This window comes from Pseudorasbora parva, chromosome 10, assembly GCF_024679245.1.
Source record: "Pseudorasbora parva isolate DD20220531a chromosome 10, ASM2467924v1, whole genome shotgun sequence".
NCBI classification, from domain to species: Eukaryota; Metazoa; Chordata; class Actinopteri; order Cypriniformes; family Gobionidae; genus Pseudorasbora; species Pseudorasbora parva.
This window is the reverse complement of record NC_090181.1, coordinates 28,328,488-28,343,204: the sequence shown is the minus strand read 5'-3', so window position 1 is coordinate 28,343,204 and position 14,717 is coordinate 28,328,488. Positions and strand designations below refer to the sequence as shown.

The 14,717-nt window shown below is 39.4% G+C and overlaps 1 protein-coding gene across 1 annotated transcript; it reads left to right on the top strand.

Moving 5' to 3' along the window:
- Positions 1 to 10,818: 10,818 nt before the first annotated feature.
- On the top strand, positions 10,819 to 14,255 carry dio2 (iodothyronine deiodinase 2). The gene is made up of 2 exons (XM_067455739.1): positions 10,819 to 11,352; positions 12,537 to 14,255. The coding sequence occupies exons 1-2, from the start codon at positions 11,134 to 11,136 to the stop codon at positions 13,092 to 13,094; spliced, it is 777 nt and encodes a 258-aa protein (XP_067311840.1). The 5' UTR covers positions 10,819 to 11,133; the 3' UTR covers positions 13,095 to 14,255.
- The last annotated feature ends 462 nt before the right edge of the window (positions 14,256 to 14,717 follow it).

The following is a 14,717-nucleotide window of genomic DNA, read 5'->3' as shown; positions in this document are numbered from 1 at the left end:
CGGTCTCTCGCTGACGCGCCGTATCACCCGCACTGGCAAACTCTTTCACAGGATATTCAAGACTCGTAGTCAGAAAGCTCTTCGTAGAAACAGCAATGAAGACTGTTCGGCTCCGAAGTAGAAAGCGCTGATCTACCATTCCACTTCCTATTTATACCCGCGCTGCGGGGCGGAGCGTGGAATGCGTGATCGCATGCCAAATTTCATTGGCTCGTTGTTAGATGCTCGAAGTAGGATTGGTCTCTAAAGTAAGATCCCATTCGTCGGTTCAGTTCTGACGTACGTCGAACGTGACCGACTGAAAGGGAACTTGTGTTTATTTCAGTTTTCTGTACTTCACTGACCTTTCATCGAAATTAATATTGCATGTTGTTGGCTATCGTATGGACAGGTGCTGGTTGCAAACAATAAACAGTTTTTAGCAGCAATCTGGTCAGTACAACAGGTAAAGTGTACAACTGTAAAAATATTGTTTGAGTTATCGACTGTTTCTAAGAAAATCCCCCAAAACCCTTTCAGCGCATTTTCTCTTGATAATGTCGTGAGCCATGAGGAAACAATCTAGTGTTACACACCATGACTCAGGTTTGCCAGAACTCCCGAATGTGTTTATAACTATTGCACGACTGGAATCAGAGCTTAATTCTTTATCCCAGATCATTTTTCTTTTTCAAGTATCTTTCGTGTTTCAAAGTTGCTTCCTTTGAGGATGAAAGATCAAATACAGAGTTTTAATGGAGAGTGCAGAAATTCTCTAATTATAATTGAATTGATTTCTGAACATGTAGAAAACCACGTTTTAGACTCCAAATTAGAGTTCCTGCCAACCTCATGTTCAGACCGCAGAGTTTACACAGACTGTCCAGCAAATAACACAACTGGCACACTCAAGACAAACAAAACAAAACACACATAAGCGTAGAGAAACTCCATGCCAACATTTTCGAGGAAATTTGCAGGAGGTCTCTCATTTGCAACAAATGGAGCCACACTGGGCTTGTGGCGGGTCAAAGTCCTTGACTGTCCGCAACTTTAGCACTCAAGGAAAAGAATGATTGTGGTGCCTATTTCCACAACAATTCTTAATCTTAGCAGACAAATTCCTAATGGTGCTTCTGGGGGCTTTGAACCTTTTGGCAGTTTTTTGTGTAGATTTAGTGCTGAGCTGTAATCACTGATTACCACCTGAGCTGATTATTGCGCTAATATTTTTGGCCTTTGAGGTCATTATTCAGAGGTGGTGATGTTGGAAATACTTTTTAAAGTATTGTTTTCTTATTGAACAAGTGACTTTTGAATGCTGCATTGTGTGCAAACTTGTTTAAAAGTGAGGTAATTGATGCCTTGTGTTGCTGATTTTAAGAGCTAAATAATTCAGCATGAGAAACTTTAGAAAAATGTAATTGCTCTGTTTCCAAGTATTTTGGTGGATATTTGTTTTTCTCATGAAAAAAGTTCTCTTTGTGATGGTTTGCAGAATCTTCTTGATGCTCAGAGTGATTTAATTTATTTATTATATAAATGTAAAGGGTAAGACACACAAGTACAGTGGGGTCAGGAGTGCATAACACAACAAAATTTTCAAAGCATACAAAAGTTCACAACACAACGAAATCAAACCACAACAAAAAAGCCACAACACAATGCTCCTGAACACTAGGGGTACTCTCGGAGTGCAGTAAAGTTAGTTTTACTTGCCATTGCTCTGTAGATTCGCCAGTCTTATAAAGATATAAACACTACGATCAGTTTAAAGTGTGTAACCATTGTATATCGACATGAAATATCAATTCAAAATCCCCTACATGCATTATAGCTGCATCTTTATGCTTTTACTCTCTATCACAGCCCATGATGCCTAAGGGAGCGTCTGTCAATTATTTTTTCAGTTTGCTTTTTAAATTGTCTATTTTAAATAGCGTTGTGCACTACTGAAAGGTGATATACACCAAACTAAATTATAAACGCAACACTTTTGTTTTTGCCCCTATTTTTCATGAGCTGAACTCAAAGATCTAAGACTATTTCTATGTACATAAAAAGGCCCATTTCTCTCATATTGTTCACAAATCTGTCTAAATCTGTGTTAAGGCCGCAACATACTCCACAAGAACAGAGAAAAAAGTTCTTGCTCCCAGGGCTGCGAGAACAAAATGATGCATTTTGTTTTTTGCAGCCCTGGTTTGGGAGTTCTCGCAGCTTGTTCTCGACATATCGCCTGAGCAGAACTTTTTTGTTGCGGGCGTCCGAGAACTATTGTGTGATTGGTCAGACATTTAAAGTGGCCGTGGTTAATGCAGAGTAACACAGATGATAGGCACCTGCTTTTCTCGTGAATTATGGAATGTACTGGCCAGAACGAACTTTGTTATTGATCTTGCCACCTTGAGAAAACGAAGACATTTCTTTGTTCTTGCAGAGTATGTTCCAAGCTTTAATGAGCACTTCTACTTTGCAGAGACAATCCATCCACCTCCCAGGTGTGGAATATCAAGATGCTGATAAGACAACATGTTTATTTATCAGACAGCACAATGCCGTAGATCAGGGGTGGGGAACGTTCATCCAAAAGGGCCACTCTTTTGCAGAGTTTAGCTCCAACCCTAATCAAATACACCTGAAGCTAATCAAGATCTTCAGGATTACTAAAGTTAGAGGCAGGTGAGTGTTTTTTTCAGGGTTGGAGCTAAACTCTGCAAGAGAGTATCCCTTCTGGATCAACATTCCCCACCCCTGCCATAGATGCTGCCACTTTTGAGGGAACGTGCGATTGGCATGCTGACTGCAGGAATGTCCACCAAAGCTGATACCAATGATTTGAATGTTCATTTCTCTACCGTAAATTAACTCTTTAAAGGTGTTTCAGAGAATTTGGCAGTACATTCAACCAGCCGCACAACCGCAGACCATGTGTAACCACATCAGCCCAGGACCTCCACATCCAGCATCTTCACCTCCAAGATCGTCTGAGACCAGCCCCCCAGACAACCGCTGCAACAATCGGTTTGCATAACCAAATCATTTCTGCACAAACTGTCATAAACCATCTCAGGTAAGCTCTTATGCATGCTCGACGTCCTCATCGACGTCCTCTGACTGCAGTTCGTCGTCGTAACCAACACGAGTGGGCAACTGTTCACATTCGGCACTTTGGAGATGAATCCCGGTTTTCACTGGTTTTCCAGGTTTTCATTTACAGGGCAGATGGCAGAAAGCATGTATGGCATTGTTTGGGTGAGTGATTTGCTGATGTCAACTTTGTGGCCCATGGTGGTGGTGGGATTATTGTATATGCAGGCGTATGTTATGGACAATGAACACAGGTGCATTTTATTGATGGCATTTTGAATGCACAGAGATACCGTGACAAGATCCTGAGACATTATCCTGCTGAAAGAGGCCCCAGCCACCAGGGAATACCATTTCCATGAAAGGGTGTAGATCAGGGGTTTTCAAAACCATTCCTGGAGCCTCCCCAGCACTGCACTTTTTGGATATTGGAGGCTCCCTTATTGGACACACCCAGCTCAGCTCATGGAGTACTAAACTAATCAGCTGATGAGTTAATACAGCTGTGTTAAATAAGACACTAATAAGGGAGACATCCAAAATGTGCAGTGCTGGGGAGGCTCCAGGAATGATTTGAAAGCCCCTGGTGTAGATGGTCTGCAACAATGCTTAGGCAGGTGTCAAAGTAACATCCACATGAGTAGCAGGACCCAAGGTTTCCCAGGAGAACATTGCCCAAAGCATCACACTGCCTCCGTCGACTTGCTTTCTTCCCATAGTGCATCCTGGTGTCATGTGTTCCCCAGGTAAGCAACGCACACGCGCCAAACCATTCACTTAATGTAAAAGAAAACATGATTCATCAGAAGAGGCCACTTTCTTCCACCATGACTGCTCTGTGGCTATGCAGCCCCATACACAACACACTGCGATGTATTCTGATCCCTTTCTGTCAGAACCAGCATTAACTTCTTGAGCAATTTGAGCTACAGTAGCTCATCTAATTGATCGGACCACACAGGCCAGCCTTTGCTCCCCACGTGCATCAATTAGCCTTGGCCCATCTCTGTTCTTTCCTTGGACCACTTTTGATAGATACTGAACACCGCAGACCAGAAACACCCCACAAGAGCTGCAGTTTTGGAGTGCTCTGACCCAGTCATCTAGCCGTCTCAATTAGGTTCTTATCAAACTTGGTTAAATCCTTACACTTGGCCATTTTGTTTTGCTTCAAATAAATCAACTTAGAGGGCAAAAGCATGCACTTGCTGCCTAATATATCCCACTCACTAACAACATGCCAGGATGAAGAGACAATCAGTGTTATTCACTTCACCATAATGTTATGCCTGATCAGTGCATAAATATACACTCACCTAAATGATTTTTAAAGGATTATTAGGAACACCAGTTCAATTTCTCGTTAATGCAATTATATAATCAACCAATCACATGGCAGTTGCTTCAAGAGATTCTAATAGTTAAGAGATTTTAATTAACTAACTGATGTCACATATGGACTACTTTGATGATGTTTTTATTACCTTTCTGGACATCGACAGTATAGTGTGCATTCACTTTCATGAAGGAACAGAAAAGCTCTCAGACTAAATATAAAATATCTTAAACTGTGTTCCGAAAATGAACAGAGGTCTTACGGGTGTGGAATGACATTAGGGTGAGTCATTAATGACATAAATTTCATTTTTAGGTGAACTAACTGTTTGACAATCAATGTTGTAACTCAATCACCCGCCATAATAAAACGATCCTGTAAATGGTTGACTTAATAATCAATGTACATTATGCTGTACTGTTTACCAAACCTTGCTGCAAACATCTGTATAGTGAAGCTGCTGTCTGTCTGCTTAAGCCATTCAAATGCATTGACACAGCCCTAGATGTATTGAGCGTGCCATGAGCCACGTGACTGCGCATGCCGCCGGCAGACGAGAGCATGTAGCAACTCTGTTTATTAACTTCTCTGGCTTTAACATTATGCCACATTAGCGCCAAAACGCTAAAGAATTGAATTTGAATTTTGCTTTAAAACTTAAAAAATAAAATAAATAAAAGCTTAGCTTTGTTTAATATCAAAAGCAGGTTTGCCAATTTGGTAAGAGATTAAGCAGAGTGAGAGTGTGTGACAGAGCTTGAAAGCGTGTGTCTCATGCCAAATGAGTGAGAGTTGGCAACCCTGAGATGGTAGAGTCAGAATTTGGCGTAAACAGTATGAGAACATGGATCCATCATGCTTTGTTTTCACTGTGCAAGCTGCTGGTGGTGGTGGTGTAATGGTGTGGGGGATGTTTTCTTGGCACACTTTAGGCCCCTTAGTGCCAATTGGGCATTGTTTAAATTTCCATCCCTTTATGACCACCATGTACCCATCCTCTGATGGCTACTTCCAGCAGTATAATGCACCATGTCACAAAGCTTGAATCATTTCAAATTGGTTTCTTGAACATGACAATGAGCTATGAACATGACAGTATCTTAAACATGACATTTTACCGTCCTAAAATGGCCCCCACAGTCACCAGATCTCAACCCGATAAAGCATCTTTGGGATGTGGTGGAACAAGAGCTTCGTTCCCTGGATGTGCATCCCACAAATCTCCATCAACTGCAAGATGCTATCCTATCACTATGGGTCAACATTTCTAAAGAATCCTTTCAGCACCTTGTTGAATCAATGCCACGTAGAATTAAGGCAGTTCTGAAGGCGAAAGGGGGTGATCCTAATAAACCTTTAGGTGAGTATATATATATATATATATATATATATATATATATATATATATATATATATATATATATATATATATATATATATATATATATATATATATATATATATATATATATATATATATATATATATGCATCTGTAAATCACTGTGGTTTTCAGTCACACACTTGTGATTTGATAATGTGATGGTTTAAACCAATGCTGTTTCTGTCACAGCTGGCCAGGCATACAGAAAGTCCATAAGCCTTTAGATGTAATCTCTGCACATACATCTGATTCCTGTCAGTGAAACCCGGTGCTAACCCACTTGACAGTTCTGCATTACATTTTCAGTCAAAACATAAGCCTAGTCTGCAGGCTCCACTGTTTGAGCTGTTATATAAGTATGAGAGAGAGAGACTGCTAATCCTGTTTTGTGTATCAAAATGAAAACGGGTGAAATTGAGTTCAACCGCAAACATGGGGTTCATAATGTAGTCAAACAAATTATAATATAATGTACAAATGTTGTGTAAGTATTTTTTGTTTAAATATTTTGATTATTATTATTTATCTTATATATATATATATATATATATATATATATATATATATATATATATATATATATATATATATATACATATATTCTCAGATATTTGCGCTCCATTTTATGTGTCACTAGACTGAACTGTTGATTAATTTGATTTGAGCGGTTGCTCGGGGTGAGAAACCAACAAAAAATCTTAAAATGATTGGAAAGTTTTCTGTAATGCCCACAGTAAACTATCCTTACGTTTACAGCACTCTGAGCCAAGTAGCACACAGTCTGGATGCACTTTATGAGACAGCTTAAACCTCTTATAAAGTCCAAGAAAGACAGGTTGACTTGCACAGAGAGAGCATTTAGAATGGGCCACCGGCTCCCCGTTTACACTCGATGCAGAGGTAGTAATTGAATTTTTGGCTACAATCCTGTTATACGTTGTTGTGGATAAAGACGTCGCAAGCCAAGTTTGCATTCTAAGGCTCATTGTCTGTTGGCTTAATTCCTGCTTGTACACACTGCACAGATGGAAGTAAATATTTGTGGGGAACATATGAATCAGACGAGGCAGTTTACAATTCTAAGCTACAACAATAATGCAAACATACAATCCACCTTGACTCACTGAACTACTAAAACGGATGTAGCCAGCCAGCCTGCGTGCTGCCGAGATCATAACGTGTGGCTTTTACTGCTGCCACCAAGTAAAGGAGGCTTTAATAGTTTTCTATAATGTTTACAACCTTATTCACAATAGTTCTGAACGCTAATTACCTTTCTGAAATTCCTGGGGTTTGCTTTATGCGATGGCCGATAAACCGAGGTCTGTGTCGGGATATTCTGGCAATCATAAAGTATGCAGCCACACCTTCAGTGAAGTAATGGTCAGGTTTAATATTACATATATCCATATCTCATCACTCATCTCATGTTAAATGAGCCTTATCTAGCAATTATTAACTCATTTGGATCAGGTTATCTTTGGCACTGGTGTTATCAGTAGAGTATTTTCCTAAATTGATATATAATATTTTCATAAACATTTCATATACAGCATTCTCTTCATGTCATAACAGATGACAAAAAGTTTGACATAAAGGGCTAAGAGTTCAACTATACAGCTTTGAGGATATTGTGAAAATATGGTCTATTGCTAAGGGACCCTCAAAAATTCTAAATTCAAAGTCAAAAATTGTTGGCATGAAAGATATTACAAGGAAACCTAGTTTATGGTGTGAAAAGTGAAACGTTTCTATCCGAAATGATCTGAAACATCATAGCAAATACAAAAGCGGCTTAAGTGGGAAAGAATTGATTTGCGGAATACATAAAAAGTGCCGTCTCAAAATAATCTTCAACAAGTGAATGATTATTCTGCTCTGGCAAGGATCTCCTGGCAACTTTTGCCAATATACATATTTATGTCCCTGTAAACATAAACTGCATAGCATATTATAGACTTTATGGCTCTGCATATTTTTATAATGTCCTGTTGCCTGAAGTTCTTTGAGGACTTAATTTCCAAAAACAATAATCCATCGTATCACATGAATTAGACTGAGCTGAAAAGCATAATTGCGACACTTTGCTGGCTCTGCTCCGGATGGCTATGGAAAGATGTTGAACTATAGTAGCAAACGCTGCAGACCGCACACCCAAACACAAGCGAGCTTGGCCAGTAAGTAAAGAAGACGAACCCGATGACCCGTCGCAAGTCTATAAGTTGAATGTCAAGTCACAGCAACCCACCAAAGAGATGGTCATGAAAGTAGGCTACAGGGAGAGCAATATTCATCAATCCTGCTATTGTTACAGCACTATTCATCTGGGAATCGCTGATGTATAAGATAAACATATTTTCATAATTTCCCCATCCCCTGCTATCCTTCGTGTTTTCTTTTGGACGAAGATCTAAGGTGAAAACGACTATATGCAGCCTCTCATGTAAACACTGTGTACACAAGTAGAGATTGATATGTGTGTTTGAGATGCAAATGACTAATGGACAAAGGAATCCTTGTGTTGCTGACCTTAATTGGCTTGGATGAAATTTCTGGGTCAATGGGATAGGAGACAGTGCAGCCATAGTCGTTTCGCCGCATAGCTGGATTCACGCTGAGGGTTATCACCCTGAGATTCAAGAGCTTTGATCGCTGCCTCCAGATGAACTTGGTCATTAGACGTAAAGAATCTGTCTGACTTAAGCGGTCGGACCAGTTTGGCAGGGAATCGGGAACCTTAGTGATAAACAAGAACAAACACTGTTGAGAACGACTTCATGTTGTCAATCACAATGGAGAAATATTTGTGGGAGAGGCCACAAATATTAAGTGTTGTGCGTCAGAGCTCACACTTACGCTCTTCCGACCGCAACAATGATGAGCATCCACTTATCAGCAGCATCTATAATGATCTAATCGTCATAAACATTCATACCCTGCCTTGTCCTGACAGGTCTGACTTTTAATTGGAGATTTTGGGTATATAGGGAGACTGGGTTTGGTTGTAACACTTTTTTCTTCAGCACAAAACTGAAACTTATTATTATTATTATTATTATTATTATTATTATTATTGCTACACGTCTGAAACAAAGTACCCACATTTGTCTACTACAGATGGCAACAATTTCTATTTCTCCAACTAGATCATAGACTTGGTGAGATAATGACAAATACTAATTGGTCCCCACTGGGGTAGGTTATAACAGGTAGACAAAATGCACAAAAACTAAGCGTACTCCAGATGAAATGCCACAACAGCATTTTTATTTTAAATGAATGGCTGCAACAATAAAATATGTGTGAATATGGGAGTGTTTGTGTTTGTTTGTGCATGTCTGTGCGTGCTCATGGGTGTGTGTGTGTGTGTGTGTGTGTGTGTGTGTGTGTATGTGAGTGAGAGCAGATTAACATAAACATAAGCATTATGTAGAATTATTACAATTACAAAAATATTGTTGTATGCAAGTGAATGGTTGTTTCAAAACTGCCACTGTCACCCATTGAAATTGTCACCTTGAAATGAGCAGGAGGTTGAAACACCATTCTTTGCAACTACACTTTTACATGATATCCTCTTGGGACCCAGAAAAAAAAGAAAAGTTTTCTGAATTTAGTGTTTGTTTTGCGTCATTACATTGTTTAGAGCATGAGAAAAACATTTTTGAAATAAATAAATAAAATATATTTATATATGTTATGATATGTCCCCTGTAGTTGACACCAGAACTCTCTTTAAAAAATAAAATGACATGAAATTGCATATATAGGCAAAAACAATGGGATTTATTTTTAAATAACCTCTTTAAATCACATAGCCTATTATTATTATTATTATTATTATTATTATTATGTTTACAAACCTTTTTTTAAACATGATACTGAACTATGTGATGAAAGATATAATAGAATGCACTGATATACCATTTTATTTTATGCAATATATGGGTAAAATGGCCATACTTGGATTTTCCCCATTCAATACAGTGTATAAACTGCATCTAATTTTTTACAGTACAGTAATAATTGGCAACGTATTCATAATAATATGTAATATTTTAATTGGAATATTGATATATCATTTCTTTCCTTTTTCATGTGCATCTCCAAAATGCCCGATAAGCATGAATTAATTTTTGGCGCCTACTACAGAGGACATTTAATGAAATCAATGCCCTGTTTTGTAACAGTGGCGAAACCTCTAAACATTTGGTATCTCTGCAAAGCCCCGAATGTGCTCTTTACAGGACATGACATGTATAGTGTCAGAGAAATTCACTCAAATGTAATGTCACAAAAATCTATTCCTGGGTCCCAGGAGGATACAACTCATACATTATCTACAATTGTAGAAGTAGTCTACTAAACACAATATTATCTTGTCATTTTTTTTTTTTTTTTTTTTTTTACTTTCTTACCTCAGAATTAGATTTTCTGTTTTCTAGCTTCAGGAGAGATAGCAACACATACTGGAAAACCTCCATGTGGGATCATAAAGGGATCCAGAGGAAACTGAAATTGTCATATGACTTCTATCTTATCCATAATTCATAGAATTGGAAGTGTTACAACTCTCCCCATGTTGCAAGTCTCCCCTACTTTATCTATCTATCTATCTATCTATCTATCTATCTATCTATCTATCTATCTATCTATCTATCTATCTATCTATCTATCTATCTATCTATCTATCTATCTATCTATCTATCTATCTATCTATCTATCTATCTATCTATCTATCTATCTATCTATCTATCTATCTATCGTCCGTTTAATGTGCGTCGTTTAATTTTAATCATAAACTGACAGCATTCCACAACCTGTAGACCTCGCTATAAATCACATTTATAAATGTATAGCCTACATTTTATGCAATTCCATGCGAACCTGTATTTCTTTAAGCTCGGACACGTAATCTCATTTTGTTTCCATCATTTTGTTACATGTCCCGTCTGGAGAGAAAGCCCTCGTTATGACGTCACGCTCCCACCAGCCCCGCGGGCTTTATTTCAGAGCACGGAATGATTTACGGTATAAAAAGACGCAGAGCGGTCCAGGAACCTGCCCAACGGATAGCCTGGTTAATTGTAAAGCTGAAAGGAGGGGGACGTTTGGCACTAGCGCTCTTTCTGTGCGTAAAGACGCCTGATGCTTGGAGAGACGCAGATTCGGGCTCACCGCGCGCAAACGCCCACATCCTCAAGTCGGCTCTGCGTTCTTTAGGTAAATGAAAGTTTCCTAGGAGTGGGGCGGCAGAAGAGATGATATCTGACCAGGATGAGTCGGAAAGGTGAATTTAAATAAGCAAAAGTGCGAGTCAACCACCTGTTATAAATCAGCGCGAAATGGGCATGCTTAGTGTGGACCTCCTGGTGACTTTGCAGATATTGCCTGGTTTCTTCTCCAACTGCCTGTTTTTCGTGCTGTATGATTCGATAGTGCTGGTTAAGCGTGTGGTGTCACTCCTGAGCTGCTCGGGCTCCACGGGTGAGTGGCAGCGCATGTTAACCACAGCCGGCGTGCGCTCCATATGGAACAGCTTTCTGCTGGATGCCTACAAACAGGTAAGCTGACAGCACGAGACTGTGACTGTGTCTGTTCGCAGAGGAGTTTGCATCACACAAGTTCAGATGGCTTCGGGATTAATTTGTATATGTCGAGATAAAGTAGGCAAGTAAAGTAATATAAATGTTATTGAATTAGTTATATTTGCATGCAACAATTGCAACATGGACATTTTGGCATAAAGTTTTACTCAAGTTATCTACAACGTTTAACTGATTAAGTAAAATCAAAGTTAAAAACTCAATTGATAACTTCTCGACCCCTTTAAATTCACTTATTGTTGAAACAAAAAATGTTTTTTTGTGATAAACATATAGTTACAATTAGGTGTACATCCTCAACTTATGACAATGATTTTTTTTAAATGTATTATTATTATTATTATTATTATTATTATTATTATTATTATTATTATTATTATTTACATTTACTCATTCTTCAAAACTTGACATGGGTGTAATTCTAATCCTTATAAAGGCGTGTGAACTTTGCCCTCCAGACAGTCAGTGACCCCTCAAGTCAATGCCCTTAATTCATTAAATGTCTGGATTCCCATCCCTGTTACTTTTTAACTAAAAATCAATCAAAAATCACCTAGTGGGGTAAAACACACCAGCTTAATGTGCATTCATTGTCCTCAACCATTAACTATATTACTGTTTGGTTACAAAGTCTTGCTGAGGAAATCATTATTGGCAAAATAACATGTCAAAGACTTTTTGGCACAGCTATAGGATAAGTTATGTTTGTGTTTCTAGTTGTTTGGTAATGTAGTGCCAAAGTGCATATGCACTTATCACATAATAGCATTATCATAAGCATCTTACTATGAGTCTTTTGTACTTTAGTAGTAAGAGAGTAATTATAGAGATGATGTGCTCTACAAGATGCTTACAAGTTCATAGAGATAGTTTTAAAAGTTGCAAGCCCAAAAGCAGCAACAAAGCCCCCAATAATTTGTGTTTTTTATGCAACTGTGAATCTGAGATCTCAAACCTGGTGACATCACTTGAATTTCTATAACAACCGAGGCCAATAAACCCGCAAAGCTAAATAGTTTATTGTGTATCTGTGAGACCATACATAGCCTACATAACTCATCCTTTGGCTGGCTGCAGGGAACGATTGCCAATGTGATTCTGATGTCCTCAAACATATTAACATGTGGAACTGTCTTGTTCAGGTGAAGCTAGGGGAGGCTGCTCCAAACTCCAAGGTGGTGAAGGTCCCTGGCATCAACAGATGCTGGAGCATCAGCGGTAAGACCCGCAACGAGTGCCACCTGCTGGACTTCGAGTCTCCCGACCGCCCGCTGGTGGTCAACTTCGGCTCGGCCACTTGACCCCCCTTTATAAACCAACTGCCGGTTTTCCGGCGGATGGTTGAGGAATTTTCTGATGTGGCAGACTTCCTACTTGTCTACATTGATGAGGCTCACCCCTCAGACGGCTGGGTGGCTCCTCCCATGGAGCACTTTTCGTTCGAAGTGAGGAAACACCGCAATCTGGAGGAGAGGATGTTTGCTGCCCGGACACTTCTGGAGCATTTCTCTTTGCCGCCTCAGTGCCAATTGGTGGCCGATTGCATGGACAACAACGCCAACGTAGCCTACGGTGTGTCCTACGAGCGGGTTTGCATCGTACAGAAGAATAAAATCGCTTACCTTGGGGGTAAGGGTCCATTTTTCTACAACCTTAAAGATGTTCGGCACTGGCTCGAGAAGAGCTATGGAAAGCGATAATTTCTTGGAAAAAGAGGTCATTTAGCCTTTTCTGTGAATGGTAAAAGATTTTATTTTTGTATAACAGAGAGAAATGGAGGGTAAGGTGCTTTGTGAACTGTTTAATGGTGGCTCTGGTGGAAACACTTGGGCTGGGCTCCAAGTCATTTTCTTGAATTGTTTAAAATGATCAGCAGGTGTCCTACATTCCTAACCACTTAAAAAAATGAAATGAATATAGACACTAAATACTGACCATGTGGTTTGCACTTCGATTTTGAGATTACATTTCTGAGAGTGAAAAAAAGGTAGATGCACTATTAATAACTTGTTCCTTTGCGATTTAATGTAGTGTGCAATATTTTTTTGCGACATATTGCTTACAAAAGAAAACCAAATTGCCGAACAGAAGAGAAAGCACAAGTACCCAGCTTTTTTATGAAAAGAGAATAATTTATTTTTTATTGACATTGACAATGTTTATTTTAATATGTGGCCTGTTTGTGCACCTGTAATGCTTTCCCTTCCTCTCTTGAACTGACAATCGTTCATATTCCATGTGCCATCAGCCTTCACATCTCTGATACACAGTTCAGTTCATTTGCACCAGTAATAAAAGCGTTCTCAGCATCCCGTTACGAAAACTACTATAGTTATAGTCTTCTATAACTCTGTTTGTTATAAAACTGCTATAGTCATTCGGTCTGTATTATACTTAACAATCATCGCAACAATCTTACTGCTCTTGATAAACTGGAAAATGAAGGGGAAATGTTCCCAGCAGCCTCAGCCACTGTGCTTGCCTTCACTGCAGTGTACAGGAAAGCTGATGAAAAGTTCTTTTACTCCTGAATGTTAAAGAAATGTTTCCGAATGTCGTCGACGGTGACTCTAATGGATCTGCAGTCGCTCATTTGGGTCAATACGGCACTGGTGTGCACATGAAAATCACAGACGAAATGGTCCCTTGTCCTGTCTGTGGTTGGATGAGAGACCACACCTCTCTGTCCTGATCCAAATGGGCACGACTGCTAACATGCTGAAACAATCACTCTGAATCTGAATCACTATGAAGGCTTTGAGTTTTGTTTCACAGAACTGTTCTCATGTACTACAACTGTCCTTTTCCTTTAAATGAGAAAAAGGCAAGAAAAAATAAAGTTGAACTGCTGCTGACTACGATTTCTTTCCCCCTGTTTTGTGTTTGATTCTGGGAAATTTCAATGAGGGGTGATCGGATTGAAAAGGGAGGGAAAAAGTTAGCTGGAGAACTCCAGATGGAGAAAATGTTTTGAGTGCATGATGGTGAAAAAAAGGGAAATGCACCAGCTGTAAGGGTCGAGGAGTACATGTGCTTTTTTCCCCCCATTAACTATATATGTCTGCAGAAACGCATAGTGATGAGTCTGAACATGTGCAACACAATCAAACCATGTGATGCAGAGGTCTCTGGCTGAACTTCTACTTCTTCAAGGCTGCCAGTAACTAAATAGCAAAGGCTCAGGGAGAGCATGTCCCTGGGAAGCACCATGAAACAGAACCCCTTGTTGTGGTCGGGCATCGCTTATCCGAGCGGAACTAGTCCATTTGGACCACTAAGACGTTATTCACAGACTGTCTCAGCCTTGGAAAGCACCATGCTGC